The sequence below is a fragment of the Psittacula echo genome (genome assembly GCF_963264785.1).
Source record: "Psittacula echo genome assembly, chromosome: 1".
NCBI classification, from domain to species: Eukaryota; Metazoa; Chordata; class Aves; order Psittaciformes; family Psittacidae; genus Psittacula; species Psittacula echo.
Window position 1 is genome coordinate 88,969,299 of NC_137735.1, and position 16,775 is coordinate 88,986,073.

Consider the following 16,775-nt stretch of genomic DNA (forward strand, 5'->3'; position numbering starts at 1 on the left):
GTGGTAAATCTGTCTTTAACATTTTAATGTCTTCGTTTGCAGGATGTTTTGAATGCCATTTAACTTTCTTTAAGCAAGACATGAGAGCAGTTGGAAAGTAGTAAACAGAGTCTATTCTGAACTGAACCAAGTAATAATAAAAATGCAGTCCTAATATACCTAACATCTGAATTGCATTTTCCCATGTCTGGAGCTTCAGAGGGAAAGAATGATGATGCCAAGCTTTTTGTGTTATAAAAATTCAGGATCTCAGAGTGTCCTACCAGAGAAGGCACATGTGGGCCTGCATGTGTTTACAGATAAGAAATATTTCCTTTTCTTTGCACCCCATAATGGGCAAGAGCAGAGATTCCTGCTTCTTTTTGCTGTGGAAATGACAAAGATATCATTTATGGAACCAGTGGGCATACCCAAATGAAGCATGCAGCAACTACTTCACTGAATATCAAAAGCAATAAATAGGGAAAAGTGAGGAAGGAGAATTTGCAACCTCAGTCTGGTCCTTTACTTCCCTTCTGAAGTTCTCTTTTCCTCTTCAAGTGGCCTCTCTTTAGCCAGCAGATGTTGGTCATGACAGCATCTACTTTATTAATATTCTGCAGGCATAGAAAGAATGATTAATGTAAAATTTGGATGCAGTGACTGGTTAAAACAGGAACTAGTGTGTTGTGGTTTGTTTATTTTCAGACTAGCCTCTAACAGTATTAAAATGTGACTGCCTGAGATGGAATCCTGAGGGATGTCGAAACAGTGGATGTTCATATTTTAGGCATTATGAAATATTCTTCACAGTAGATTAAAAGATCTATTAAAACAAAATGTATTAAAGAATAAATTTCATATGTAGATGTCCTTGAAGATGTCTGTCTAGATTTCCCTCTGCCCTCTTTCTTGTGCTGCTGAAACCCAAAAGCTGCCCCTCTTGTCATATGGAGAAGACAGCATGAGTTTTTCTCTCTGCAACATCTGTATGTATGTTTTATGTATGTTTTGGAATTTTTTTTTTGAATGCTTGCTACTTCGTCATACCTGTAATGATACAGTCTTTTGTGTAGTCATCTTATGTGGCAAACTGTAGATGATCTCTTCTGCCCTAAGAGGGACTGGTGGTATCTAAGACACCACACAGCAGGAATTCACCCTTGTTATCCATCTTGGGTAGAAAGATTTGTGAACTGTTGCCTTCTAAGCTAAGCAGCATGAACACAAGCTAGAAAATTTGACTCTGCTAGTGCTGTGACCACTGGTCTTCTGGAGTGGCATGAAGACATGGACTCACAGAATGGTTTGGGTTGGAAAGTACCTTAAGATCATCTAGTTCCAAACCCCTGCCATGGGCAGGGACACCTCACCATTGACCATGTCACCCAAGGCTCTGTCCAACCTGGCCTTGAACGCTGCCAGGGATGGAGCATTTACCACTTCTCTGGGCAACCTGTCCCAGTGTCTCAGCACCTTCACAGTAAAGAACGTCTTCCTTGTATCTAACCTGAACTTTCCCTGTTTTAGTTTGAACCCATTACTCTTATCCTATTGCTACAGTCACTGATGAGGAGTCCCTCTCTGGCATCCTTGTTAGCCCCCCCTTCAGATACTGGAAGGCTGCTATGAGGTCTCCACACAGCCTTCTCTTCTCCAGCCTGAACAGCTCCAGCTTTCTCAGCCTGTCTTCATATGGGAGCTGCTCAACCCCTGTCCTCGTGGCTCTCCTCTGGACTTGCTCAAACAGCTCCATGTCCTTCTTATGTTGGGGACACCAGAACTCCACACAGTGCTCTAGGTGGGGTCTCACAAGAGCAGAGTAGAGGGGCAGGACCACCTCCTAAATCGCCTCAATATAAAGAACTGTTGAAGAAATTATCAGAGAACATCTGAAGGGTGCAAAGCTGATAAAAAGTAAAAACTTAGTCTGATTCCTACCGATGTCAAAATATGGAGAGCTGATGTGGTTGGAGGTTGATGCAATAAGTTATTCTTTGTAATCAGTAATTCCTTTGACTATTGGTCAAAATCTGTTCTCGGAGGGAAGAATCTTGGTAGAGAGATGAAATAGGATGTGCAAGATCATGTGTAACATTTTTAGAACAGGAAGCTGCTGGGTTATGTAATAAGTTGTTGAAAATAATTCAGCAGCATCTCAAAGTCTGTTGCACACTATGCAATGGGCTGTTTCACATATCTTGCAAGATATCCTCTGAAATTTCAGACATAGTCTGTGACTGTAATAAATTGAGTTCTTCTAATTGGATTGTAAGAAGTATTAAAATATCTCCACACCCTTCACCAAAGTAATCCTAGCATAGTAATTCTGTATTACAGAATCTTAAGTCTTGCCAAAACTGTGTTTCTGTGCACTTGTGAAATGGACTGCTCTCACCTGTCAGCAGTTCTCAGCAAGTCAGGAGATTAATGCGGAGGCTTAAAATACTTTCATTGGAATGGCTGTTGGTTGATCATTAATCCTCTTGAAGAAAGAGAATACACGCAATGTATCTCTAGCATAAATGTCTCTGGAAAGATCATAAGCATTATTTAGTTCTGCTCTTGTCCTTTCTGTCTTCTTTGCCAGCAGGGATGTGTGGTTTTGTGGGGTTGTTTTTTGGTTTTTTTTTTTTTTACTTTTTAACTTTTTCTATCTACTCATCCTATAAAAAGAAGGGGGAAATCTTAAGGCTGGTGCACACAAATTTTAAGCAGGAAGTGTGTCAAACATTTCAAGAACTAAGAGCCTGAGTCTGACACCAGTTTGCTGTTTCTGTGTGCTGATTAGCTCTGCAGTGAGGTGGCTTTCTAATAGACTGGCTTTCATATTAACCCTTTCTATTACGAATGCTTTATCAAGATCATTTTCGGCTTCTGTGTTGCTTACCTTAACTGCCTTACATGTTCCAGGTACTTCACTAAAGTTAACAGTTGCTGAAAAATAAACTGTCTGAGGCTGTCAGCTTTGTGCCATGCTGTAGGTGGTCCTTTGAGCTATTCAGAGCTAGGTTAGCAGTTAGAAAAATTAAACTAGTTCCAGTTTGGCCCATGTCACTTGAAATAGCTAGCAAAAGTTAATGCCACAATTCTATTTTGAGATAGTAATGTCTGAAACAAAGTACAGATTTTCAAGCCAGCTATGCTTGTAATAGAATAGCTTTTCAATTGGAGCCTTGGGTTCAGTTTGAGGATTTATGCATATAAGTCTTTACTTGTTTTTTAATAAGATGAAGATGACTCTTGTCTTCTCTTTGTAGGGCTGGCAGCTTCTGCCCAATTCAACTTGCTTCCTATATAAAACAGTCTGTGCTTGAACAGCAGTCATGATGTGGTGTTTTCACTCAGTTGCCTATCCAAGCCATGATTAGTTGCCTCTCTTTATTAGACAAAAATATCACCTCACACATCTGTCTGAGATCATTATACTGCAGGAAACTTCCCGTAGGTATTTCTCCTGGCAACCAGAATGCTGGAAGAAAGGTGACGGCTTCTTCCTGCATACCTGCTTCATGGTTTCATTACTGTAATTGAAATTAATGTTTTCTGTTTTCTAAACTGCTGCTCTCGTCTGTAAGACTGCTTCAGTTCAGCTTCAGACCTTTATTCTTACTTGAAAAGCAACAATTCTAATGTGTCAGCAAACACAGCCATAAAAAGTCACACAAATGCAGACAAGAAAACTTTACATTCCCTTTGGAATATTACCACAGTACTTGCTACCACTTTTCTTTTGCTCTCACTTCTAATTCTCCAAAAGCAGCAAACAGGCCCTCAGCTTTATTAGTATCTTGAGAGGAGAGGTAGGTTCCGTCTGTGCCATGAGTTACAGTTTTGCTGGGGCCAGGGGGATGTGGGACTGTATAGGGCATCTTCTTTTGATCATTATGTGCCTGTTGCTGCTGCCATAGGATTTGAGGCACGATTGCTGCTAATGCAGACAGCTGAAATGGGCAACCTAGAAGGTTTTTGCTTAGTTGTTTTCCAGAGCTCTGATAAAATTGCAGCTTTTCTTTTAGCAGTTGACTCCAATGTCAGTTATTTCTGTGGCAGTGTGAGGAAAAAGGTGTACTGCATGTACTGTGAACATGCTACTCTTGAGTTGACCCCTTCCTGCCTCTTGGTCTTACTCTGTCACCCACTAGTGTAGTCAAAGGTCAGGAAAGCATGACCCAGACTTTCAGCAGTTACTCTGTGCTGTACAAGTACTGTTTGACATGATGGAGAACTAAAGCTGAGGCAAAAGGAGCTAGCCAAGTTGGTTTCTGCAAACTCCTGAAACTGTTTCTTTCAAGCACTACCTCAGACCTAACCTCACTAGAACATCTCACTGAAGCTTAGCTTCCTGGAGCTCTTGAAGTCCTGTGCTAAAAGGTTTATAGCCAACTTTCATAGTTTCATTGTTTCCCACTTTGGAAAGAGATTAGTATTTTCAAATGTTCCTCAAATACTTAACAAGTAGGTCTGGAAACATATCCTGATAGTTTATACTGGTGTGTGGAAGAGGAACCTTAAATACCTGTAAAAATTTACTTTCTGGGAGACATAGGGTGAAAGCTGTATCTGAACCTCCTGCATGTAAGAGTGGGCTAATTACGTGATGTTAAGCCAACATGTAGAAAATTTGTTTATAAGACAATAAACTGTGTAGTAGATGCTATTTTCACCCTTTTGATCGCTGTGATCTAATCCTTACCTTTATCTAGATAAGGAGGCCAAATCTGATTAAGTATTCTGTGCTTGTTGTGGACAACTCTTTACCACTCTGAAGCATTCTTCATTGAGCAAACAGTAGAAGAGGTGGTAGCAATAGAAAAGTGCCAGATATACTGTCTTCTGGTAGCACTGCAAGTTGCTGTAGAAAGCTGTTTCTCTCCAGATGTTTCAAACAGCTGCCTCTAAAATTGTCAGGGAACTGTAGAGTAGCTGTAAACCCCAGGAGGAAGGCTTTGAATGCTATTCTTAGAATATCAAGGGAATATCTAAGAAGCTTCTGCTCCTCCTATTCCCTTTGCAAGTAAAATGTTTGTTAAGGTGTTTTTTTGGTGGTGGTGTTTTTTTTTCTTTGGTTTGTTGTTTGTTTTTGTTTTTTTTTTTAGATATTTGTATCTTAAAGGGTTGTTTTTTTTTTTTCTTTTAAGAAGCTTAATATTTTAAACTAGAAGCATTTTGACAGTTGTATTCCATCAAAACTGTTGAATTTAAGCCAGCGGAAACCAATTGAGAAATCAACATTGGCAAATGTCATTGACTCTTTCAGCATGGAATACTTCAGAATTGTTTTCTATATTGACTAGTTCAGAACTATACTATGTTAATGACCTTACCATTTTGCATCTAGTTCTAGTTAAATTCATTATAAATCATGAAAGTCTTTAGGCTGGAAAGGTCTATGGGAGGCCACCTAATCCAACATCCTGTTCAGAGCAGTGTCAACACTGAGTTTAGCCTAGTCCAGTTTTTCAAGTTGTCTTGAAAACGTCTAAGGAATACAGTGGTCTTATTTTTCTTTTAGTAACTATTTTGGCTTAAAGTTTTATTATGTTGTAATTAATCAATTACTTAACAAATCCGTAGCAAATATAAGGCAGAACATAATAAAACGCATGTTTCTTTGAGCTGAGCACCTACCTTATATTCAAGTCAAGTATCCATTTCATTATATAGGAACTTTGGAAGGAAGAAAAAGCCAGCCCTAGAGGACTTTATTAGCCAGGTAGCAGGCTAGTTTGATATCAGTGTGACTAATGTATCAGTTGATGCTCTTTGCGTACTTGGAAAGGTTGCATACTAGCTAAGTTGACTTGACTTTAACTGTTGCTCACATTCTGATCTTGCTTAGTGGCATCAGTGGAAGAAGCACTTAAAAAAGGACCTGTTTATTTGTTTTTTCCAAGTAATATACTGCTAAAATGTGCAAGTATACAACGTTTTTAATTCCTGTCTTTATTTGTTGGGGTGTTTTTTTTTTCCAGACCTACTCAGGCCTGTTCTGTGTGGTAATCAATCCTTACAAGAACCTGCCTATATACTCAGAAGAAATAGTGGAGATGTACAAAGGCAAAAAGAGACATGAGATGCCGCCTCATATCTATGCCATCACAGACACAGCCTACAGGAGTATGATGCAAGGTGAGTGCTGACTGAGATAATGATTCTTGTTGAAATCACAAATCAAGTTTGCAGTCAAAACACTGTAGGAGAACAACTCACTGCTATCAGAAGGCATTGTTGCCTCCTCTGCCCTTGCTTACAGACACCTGACACCTACTTGGTGCCAGCTTTGTGTTGAAGTAAATAGCTTTCTCCTGCTCTATTGGATTGAAGAACCTTACAAAGAGTCTGGCAAGAGCTAAACTTGACATAAAGAACAGGCAAACTGAGGTAGTGAACTTTCCCTTTCAGTGATGAGCCTGTGGAATGATAGCTGTATGAGGGCAAATATGTGTATTAGTTGATACAGGCTTTTAAAAAAAGTATTTAAAATCCAGTCATACAGTCTGGTTGGGTGAAACAAGTTTATTGAAGTGTGATCGTCACTGGTAGTTTTACTCATCAGGAGTTGTTTGGTTACATTTTTATTTTGTTAAGAATAAAACTTACTATCAGGAAATACTAGATACATCTGTAGGCTTTTCACAGAATAAATGAAAGCAAGCTGCTTGCCCTATTCCCCTCCCTCTGTCTACAAATGAGAAGTAAAGAACCATGAAGAACCTGCTGCTTGTTTGTCACTTGAGGACTTTTAAATATGAAGCTCTGAATGTCTTGTGCATCTATCCTCTGTATGTCCCCTCTTCTGAGAGGAGGTCTTTCTTATAAAGAGCCAGTGCTTGTGTTGGGGATGCTTGACAAGTGTTCAGGTGTGGAGGTATTTTGGGCTTTTCTTCCTATTTGTAGCTGAGCTATATGAAGAGGTGTGCTTTGTAAGGTTTGAAGGTTATAATGGAAGCTTTGATTTGGCATGGCTTCTATGAATTTGATTACTCCTTTATTTTATGATGACTAGCAATGACTAAGGTGTTTGTCTCTCTCAGGTCTTTTTCAAAAAAGTGAAGCTAATGACAAAGGCCAGATATAATAAAATCATGCTTTAAAATTCTAATTAGAGTCAGTTTTAGAGTTCTGCTTTTCCGCTGCCCTCACTACCACTTGCTCTTCCAAGCATAACTATGGGCGACAATAGCAGTATGGTTGCCCGGACTGGAAAGGGTGTAAGATAAACTCCTTCTATCTACCTGTGTTTGTGGCTTTAAATGAATTTTAGGTGTGAAGAATGCTGAAAAAGTTTGCTGAAGTGTGGTGCCATGCAGAGCAGAGCACATGGGAGCGTTAACATGATGGATGGATTAAGCTATGTTTATAAAAGCTTTGGATGGGGAAGGGTAAGCCATACAGACGTGCTGCAGGGAACTGATGGCCAGGTACTGAAGGCAATTTGTTGAAGATGTGGCAACTCTTTAAGAAATACAGCTATACTACTGATGTGTTATTGTGAAAGGAATGCTGTATCCAGAAGAAAAAACCTGTGAACCTGGACTTAATTTATATAAGACCTCACTTCCTCAGACAAAGGCTGGATCTGCCATGAAGGACAAGGACAGATGCACTGCCAATACTATATGTGGCAGTGTAGTTATCCATAAGCCTCTTATCACTGTTTCACTTCATTTATGATTTCCTTCTCTCCCTTTCCCACTCCTTGTCAGCTCAATTACCAACATACATTTTCTTAAACAAGTTATTGACTTAACCTTACCAGAGTTACTGTTCCCTAATGTCTTGGTTTAACCTCAGCTGGCAACCGAGTACCACGCAGCTCTTCACTCACACCCCTGCCCCTGGTGGGATGGGGAGGAGAATTTGGGGACGGAAGAGGGCAAAACCTATGGGTTGAGATAAGAACAGTTTAGTACTTGAAATGAACTTAAATAGTAATAATTGTAATGAAAAGGGAGGCAACAAAAAAGGGGAGAGAAATAAACCGAACAAAGACAAGTAATGCACAGTACAATTGCTCACCACCCTGACCAGTGCCTAGCCTGTCAGTGAGCAGTGGTCAGTACCTCTTTGCCAGCTCCCCCCAGTTTATATACTGGGCATTCTGTGCTGTGGTAGGGAATATACCTTTGGCTAGTTCAGCTATCCTGACTATGCTGCTTCCTGGCCTCCCATTCTTCATTAGCACAGCATAGGAAACTGAAAAGTCCTGGACTTAGAATAAGTACTACTTAGCAACAACTAAAATATTGGTGTGTTAACCAGCATTGTTCTCAGACTAAATAAAAAAACCCAACATGGTAGCAGCTACCTGGCAAAAATTAACTACCCCAGCCAAAACCAGGACACCTAAAAGAAAAAGTCTTTTCTACATAGAGTCAGAAACAGTTTCTTTGTCATTATTGTGAAGGGTCTGAAGTCCTTGTCCATCTATAGACAACAGTTAAACCATTTTGAACTGCATGTGCATGCATCTTGTCCTTCATCCCTGCCAGGTATGTTCGTATGTTGCAGTGAATATCCAGACAGCTGCAATTCTGCAACAAAGGGCAGGTGACTTTCCCTGGTCTGACAGTGGTTCAGAGCTAGTGATTAATCTACATGGGTACTTAATTTCCTTTTGAAAAGAGAAGGTGTCTCCACTGGACCACTGCTTGAATGATATCTAAAACTTGGAAATTCCAGACTTGAATCACAAAGCTAAAGTATGGCAGCCCTGCTTCTGTTTTCCTAGCATGGGAGACTTGCTGTGAGCTCTGCTGGAGTGTTTGCCTTTCCCAGAACAATTTTAGCTATGCAGTATTCTCAGTAGTATTGACAGTCTAGAGGTTTAGCCCAGCTCCTCTTTGCCTGGTTTGAGATCTTGTCACTGACTTTTTTTCTGAATGTCTATTGGATGTGAGTATCATTCCCAATCAACTTTTGAACTAGCTTGCTTTGACCTCTGCTAGGTTTGGAAAGATCTGTGTGTGTGCGTGTCACTTCACATGTTCATATGTGTGCTAGCAAGAACCCTAGAGATCGTTTTAGGGTTATTTGCTGCCTTATTTTCTTATTGCAAAGGGTAACAAGTAGCATTGACGTCTGCTACTGGGAATGAAGTGAAGGTATGTTGTATCAGTGTCTCTGGTCCTGGCTAGCCTCTAGGGCAATGGAAAGCAACATTCCTATTCCACTTTCTCAGTTTTGCTTAGCAGTGAGGGAGGCTTGGTGCAGCAGCCAGTGGTATGGCAGGAATCTGTACAGAGAATAGAAGATGAAAGCATCTGGTGCTCCGCATGAGCTGGAGGCATTTAGGATTAGGCTGCCTTCCCCAGGTTACTTTCAGAGCCCTGAAGGCTGGGAATCCTTCATGGTCTGGAGAAGGATATCAAGCTGTCAACTGACTTCTGTCAGCATGGGATATAGTTATCTCTTAAGCTGACATGACAGAGTGGAAAAGCCTTGCATGTCAATCGATTTGGACTCTGATTATCTTTTTTTCAGTCAATTTATGTTATTTTAATAAGCAGACCTTTCAAAGGGACATTTATCAGGAAAGGAGTTGAGAAGGGAGAGGAAGATGAGAAACTTATTCCAACCTCTGTTAATTTAGAAACTATTTAACCCTTTTCAGGCATCTATGCTGATGCACTAGGGGTGAGCTTGGTCCTTTTTTAGTATCTACCCTGGTTACTCCATTTACAAAACTGTTATGTGGCATTTGTATATTCCAAGAGGTTACATCGCTTTTTGTTAAATTTTGCTAGAAGTACTTCCTTGAAGCAATAACATGATGGAGAACACGTTCAAAGTGATTATTTTTTCTTTTTTTCCTTCCTTTGACCCAACACATTAAAACTCAGAATTGAGATGAAAATGTTATTTTACTGCATGGTACTTGGAATAACTTCATGTACTTCAAGATGAGAACTCTGAAAAAAGGCGTAGCATTTTTGTTTTCAGAGAAAACAACCATTTGCCTTAATGTTTCTGTTCCTTGGGTAACCTGGATACCAGAAGCCTCAAGTCTGAGTTCTTTCAGAAGAATTACTCTTCTGGTGCTGTTGATTGGAGCACAGTGCCTACAAGTGGAGTGGTGTCAAACCATTATTCTAATGCAGCAGGTGTACACTGGAGTACGTTTTTTACCTCAATTCATAGACTCCTGGGAATCTATGTAGAAAAATATATTTAAAGCTCTTAAATAGCACCTGGTTTTCTATTTGGATCACATATAGGTCATTTTCTAGGTCAAATTCTGATAGAACCTAGAAATTTCATTGGTGTCTGGAGCATGATGGCTGTTTTAATGCTGTTGTCTGAAACTTCTGGAATATGGTTATTTTCCAAAACTCAACCTGCTCAACTAAGAGAAGGTAGGAGAGGGAATAGATAGCATGTTGCTAATGAATGTACTCCATCTCCTTTCTTAATCCAGTTTCTCCACCTATTAGTGAAGGGCTCCTAACAGTTCACTGAACATAGGTCTAGAAATCATTGTGCAGTAATTAAACCCTCCTTGACCTTCATGGATTAGTTTGCGAAGGAGCCTGTGCAGCCTGTGCCTTGCTCGTATGCACTTGGGACTTAGCCTCTAGGTTTGGTGTTTAAAGGAAAAAAACTCTGAAGGATAGTAACTTTATGATTTTTATTGGCCTTGTTTACATTAAGAGAGGAACTGGTGTTTGCTGTTTAAGACAAATCACTTGCTGTTGTTGATCTTCACATGCACCTCAGGCCTATTTGTCATTTTCACAAGAAACAGTCCTCTACATCTGCTTCTATAACATATAACCTTGAAGGATATCATAGAATCATAGAATAGTTAGAGTTGGAAAGGACCTTAGGATATAATTTGTAACTGCTGGATGTTTACATATTTCATAAGTTTCCAAACCAGTAGAACACTTCTGTTTTAACTTGCTTGGTCAAGTAGTCTTTCTCTTGTTGCTTAGTATTGGTCTGCTACACTGTGCTGTATATTGCACTGTCCCAAAGTGCACCTTTATTTTCTATACAATATTCTCTGTTTGCTTACTGATTCAGGGATACTTGACTGACAAAGCTGTGCAGATTATGTAGAGGCACAGATGTCTCTTTCAACGTGCATGTAAAGGTCAAGTTCTGTTTCCACTAAACCCAAAAGAATATAGCCTGTGGTTTCACTAGTTTCCAAGAGTCATCCAGCTTTCTGATGCAAAAGGCAATGTTAAGTTGGGATACTAATTATGGAGGATTTTGATGGTGTTTGCATACAAATGGAAGAAAAGATGTAGGTAGTTTTGTGTTTTCTTAAGAAATGTCTTACATGCTTTGAATTACTGCAGATTTCTAAGTGCAGCTCTCAAAATTTGTGTCTCAAAATGCGGTTTTTCAGTAGAACAAGGAGCTAAAAAAGTCCGTTGCCCACTTGGTTTTTAGTAGCTACCACACCCTTTTTGTTTCATTCCTGTAAACCAGAGCAGGAGCAATCTGGCAGTCCCTTTTGTAATGGTTCAGCCCTTGCTGTCAGTCTCCCTGCAGTTCACTGTTTCAGTATCACGAGCTGCCTGAGCTTTTGCAGGCTGTATACCACTTTTTCTTTCCTGTCAGAACTTCATAAACATTTGTGTAACTTAAAATTACAGCCTAACTTGTTTTCCTGTTTTGCTCTCTCCAGATTCAGTTAAGGAATGCTAGAGAAAGGGGTATGGGCTCTAGTCCAGAAATGGCTTGGGGAAATAAATATTTGCATTTGACCCAGTAGGACATATTTCATTTTTTGGAATGAGATGTACTTTTCTCCTTGTGACGGTCCTCAAACTTAAGATAATCCCGGCACTGCAGTGTTCCTAACTCGAGTGTTGGGGTTTTTTTGTTGTTGTTTGGCTGGAGCGCTTTTTTTGTGTGATTTTTGGTTGGTTGGTTTTACCTTGAAGTTCTGTTATTGAGAGCTGTCTTGGATGTGCTATGTTTGTCCTTCATTTGATTCCTTTCTCTCTTTTTTGTATTTGATGACAGCTTATTAGTATTTGGAAACTTCTCTATAATGTATTCTTTAAATGGTAATGCAAAACCAGGCTCTTTGGCTCGGTTCTGGTGCTCCTCTGGAGAGGTTTTGATCTTACTCACACCGGCATGTAGGTTAAAGCATCACAGTGAACATACTTGATTAGATTCTGTGCCAGTGGGGTTGTTCCAAATAGTGCAAGTGTCAAGTGCCCGGGGTTCCTCCCGTGTTAGAGCCTTGAGGGAAGAACGTGGGTTGTAAGATGATGTTGAGGTCGGAAGAGAAGCTAGAGGAGGGACTGAGGAACTGAAACTGCTGTATAGCTGAAGCACTTATGTGCATTTAAGACTAATGCTTGCTTTAGGTCATCTCTTAACTTGTTGAGGCAGCCAGTTGCCCAAGTTGGGGTAGAAGCATACACTGCTGTGCTGGGGGAGCAGTGCAGTAACGGAAACCTGGAGGGCCAGGCTGCTTGGTTCTGCCAGACACTGGTGGTTAGGAGGTGGGTGGTACCAGTCAGCTATGGTTAAGCTTTGAGCCTTAATGAGTCAGCTATAGGCAGGGGACTGCGAGCCAAGCCTTTGCCTTTCAGCTACACTTCCTCTTAGCTGCAGAGGTGATGTCACCAGTGTGTGAATGCTATAGTACTTCTCCTTTTATGGTGATGAACAGGCTTGAAACTGGAGTCACTCATGCAGAGGAAGTGGGTGATAAAGGCCTGCTCGGATGTTCTGTGACCGAGATGTGGAGCTCGAATCGCACATTCTTCTCTAGCCTCCCAACCTTTTTCTCTCCCCAAAACAAAATTCAGGGTTCTGGAGCTCTGTTTATTTATCAATTATGCCAATAAATTCAACCACATTCATTCAGATTTGTTGTTTTGCAGTAGAATATTTGGCTGAGGACTTCTTATGTACAAGATGTCTCTCTTGTGAAAACAAAATTTGGTTTAATTACGTTTGCAGTGTTCTGGAAGCAGTCTGAAATGCAGTCTTATTTTTGGACCGAAGAAAGTCAAGAATGAGATATTATGGGTTTTTAATATAGTAAAATTAATCTACTGATCTTAATATACCATACTGCTGTATAGCTTAAATTTGAAGGATGTTTTACTTCCTGAATTTCTGGGTGCTTGAGGCTGCTGCATCTTACGACCACTTGAATACTATGGTGATGAGACCTAAAGAAGAGGCTAGATAAAAAGCTTTCCTTGCCAGCTGGTCTGAAATACAGAACTGTTGCTATAATTAACTAATGAGTTGTTATTCTGGATTGTTTTTAATAAGTGACTCTGTTTAGGATTGAAAAGCAGATGCAGATTTCTTTTAATCAAGCGTTTCTTGATGGTGTTATTATAAGCCACTGAGTTTATGGTACCCAGCACATTCTCTTTTGCTGAGTAGGTTGCTTGCACAACTGACAATGGAGTAAAGGCAAGTGCTGACTGAAGTAGTGCAGTTACGCCCATGCTGAATGATCCTTAAAAAACAAAAAAAAAGAGGCGTGGAGGTGTCCTTTTGTCTGGACAACTGAATTCTGATTTGTGATGGCACCAGTCAGTGTTGTATGGAGAGGAATATTGGCATTTAAAGCAATTCTTAACTGGAAGCGTATCTAAGAGTTACGCTTTTGTATGCGTTAGCTCTTTGCCCCTATGGTCGGCTTCAGTTTCCTGTTGCTCAACACATTATTGGAGTTGTCTGTCTGTACACAATTAGAAGAATTCCAGCTATCCCAATGACTGCTGCTTTGCAGTCCTGGGAAAGAATTTCCCCCGGATTGCAAACAGGAATGTTGCCTTTTATGGCTCTGTCTGCACGCTGCCAGTGACTTGCCCGCACTCGCAGGTACGTTCCTGCTGGCTTAAAGCAAAGGTGACTAACGCAGCTGCAGAGGGCCACCATGAAAGCATGTTGGGGGAGGAAAACGTAGTGCCGAGAGGATTTTGACTGCTGTCTGTGACTTTTCCTGCCTGAGCACCTTTGAAAACCCTGCTCTGTGTTAAGGTGTGGAAAAATCCTGTGTTTGCCCCTTTGGGACTTCCTCGGGTCACTCCAGGGTGCAGTTACTAACTTGCCTTGCTGGAATGAGGCTCAAAAAGAGCGGCTTAACCAAGTATGACAAAACCTGTCATGATCAAAAAGCGTTCGGTGCCAAATTGCTTCTTGGTATTATCTGACGTTGATCATCTCTTTTTCTGTTGGGGTATAACCCTCTGCTTGCCAACTTCTTTTTCTTCTGGAATCTTCTGAAGAAGGTGGAATGGGAAGGAATTCAAGTGCTTGGGGTTTCATTGCCTGTCTGTGGAGCCCCAGCTCATAATTCAAAGACCAGAGCTGGCTACCAGGAGTAAGGATCATCTTCCTTAAGGTTATCTTTTTTTCTTTTCCCTTTTTAATTTTTCTCTCAGATTGGCTGTTTCAAGAGCCTCTTGTACCTAAATGTGAACATAACCTTTTCTAGGACAAGTGGGCTGCTTTTTTATAGCCAAACTTTCAAAAGTCATATGTTACTCAGAGGCACAATCTTGTCCTTTTGCATAGCTGCTTTGTGATAGAGAATGGCACCCAGGCAGTCACACTACTGAAGAATACATTACCTCAGGCAATCCATAAATGAGTCATTAGTTATTCCCCTGATCCACCCTTAAAGTGCCCAGTCATGAAGAGGTCTGGCATGCTCCTGCTGAGCCCTTGACCCACTGGGAACCTGAATGGGTTCAAGGGAGCTGGCTAACATGTACTCTTAGCCTGGCCCTCAGCAAAAGGGGTGCGTATCTTACAGGCAATGAATAAAATTCAGCACTTGAAAAAATGAATATGCAATGCCAGTAAAGCTGCAGTATTTACTTCTGAATGCTCAAGAATTTACCAGGGCGAAACCATTTGAGTGATGATTTTCTTCTGCTTACTTTCTTCCAGACTTAGGGCTAATCAGCTCTTTCTGAGAACAGTATTAACAGGGATAAAGCTGATTATTTTCTTCTAATTTTTGTGCTCATCTGCATACAGTCAGTTTTCAGTAAAGAAGCTTAAGAGCACGAGTTGCCTGTCTGGTGTGTGAACCTAATGTTTCCATTATTGGTTTCAGAATGTTATGTAGTAACATACGTTAACATCATCACTAACATAACAGTATGTTAGTGATGATGTTAAGACTGAAACACTAAATTCACTTGCAGCAACAGTGTGTAAGAGTATAGAAAGTAGTTCCAGGTACTTGAACTCTATATGACTATAAAGCCTTGCCTGATTACAGTTCAAAATCAAGTTTTGTGCTTATCTTGCGCAGAACAACTTGAGTGGTGACTCAGTTATATCATATAGTACTCTGGTGGGGAGAGTAGTGAGTGTACTTGGGTTCTTTAAGATACTGAAGAAAAGAATAGAAAGAACCAGTGCTACATACGAGGGCAGTCAACATCCATAAACATACTGATGAAGGTTACTAATTGCTGAAATAATATTTTGGAGCAATCCAGTGAATTGGATGTTTGAGTCGTGCTTTCTCTCAGAGATTAGACTTTGGTCCAACACAAAATTGGGGCCCAGTGTGGAAAAAGGGAAGAATGACAATAACTGGGTGGAATCCAACTGTTGTGTTACTGAGATTCTCGGACTGGATGAGCTGATTGTTCTTTGGTCTTGATCTTAAGCAAAAAAAAAAAAAAAAAACCCAGACCCACCAAACCAAAAAATAATATACACACACAAAAACCCCAACCAAACAAAAAAACCCACAAAACCAACAAAAAACACCCTACAAAACCAAACCCCAAGTGGTTAACTTACAAGCTGGTGGGGATTTTGAGTTCAGTGACAGTCTGTCTTGTGAGTGCCCCATTAGCTCTTGTGGACTGTCTGTTAATGACTTGCTGTGCCCACCTCTGTTCCATGTGTGAAGAGGTCTTACTGTCCATGTGATGAGTTAAGCTTCTAAGGCTATTCTGGTGTAGGAGCAGGCACTCTCCAGTCTGCTCAGTGCTCTCAGCTGCTTTCTGGTGGCATGGAGGAAGAATAGGATGCACACTGTGGGGAGGGAGGAGTGGGACGACAACAGGGTGGACCAAAGCAAAAGCAGGGGAATGTGTTTGCACGGAAGTGGTGAAGGAGCAGTGGGATGAAGGACTAGTCAGGGCTGCGTATGAGGAATTGGCATCATGGGTGAAAGCTGGAAGGAGATTAAAGATGTGGGAGAAGATAGTGGTGAAGTGGCTGGGTGAAGTAAGTTCTGTAACTGGAAAGATCTTATCATCCACAGCTGGGAATTGAACACAGGGATTAGTATGCCTACTGGTATGTCAACATGAAAAAGTTTTCTGCTGTTACCAGCTGCTGTGTTAATACAATAGGGAATGGTGCTGCGAACACATCAGCTGTATAGGACTTGGACTGCTCCTCAGTATTGTAGTTTTGAAGTCCATTCTGTACAAAATAAGTAACAATTTTTCACTGTTTCCAATGTTTGTTTCGGGGGTGAAAGCCTTTGTTTGATATAAGGTTTTGGCACTTTGATATTTGTGATGGTTGCTGTCCCGCTTCCTCCCTCTTCTATTTCATCTGCTCTGCTGGTAACTTTTGTCAAGTCAATATGGGCTCAGTATAATGGGGAGAGGCAGCTGAAGAACAACTACATCAAACAAGATGTACATCAAACTGTAGCTCTGTGATAAAGAAATGTTCAGGGGGAGACTTCTGTATTGTTTGTAGAAAAGTTGTAAACAGTATTCTTTCTGGATGAAGAAAATTGCCATGGTACCATTATACTTTGGTATATGGTGAGAGGCTGGGGTCTGTTGTTGGAGAAGGGGTTACCTGGCCATATT

At 40.6% G+C, this 16,775-nt stretch overlaps 1 protein-coding gene across 3 annotated transcripts in view; it reads left to right on the forward strand.

Annotated features, from left to right (window-relative positions):
• Positions 1–16,775, forward strand: part of MYH9 (myosin heavy chain 9) — a gene marked incomplete at its 3' end in the record, with an annotated part of 73,260 nt that overhangs the window by 17,212 nt on the left and 39,273 nt on the right. For all 3 annotated transcript variants that reach the window (XM_080618044.1, XM_080618046.1, XM_080618045.1), the window contains one exon: positions 5,955–6,111. In XM_080618044.1, the coding sequence (XP_080474170.1) occupies positions 5,955–6,111 (157 nt within the window). The remainder of the gene's footprint in view (positions 1–5,954; positions 6,112–16,775) is intronic.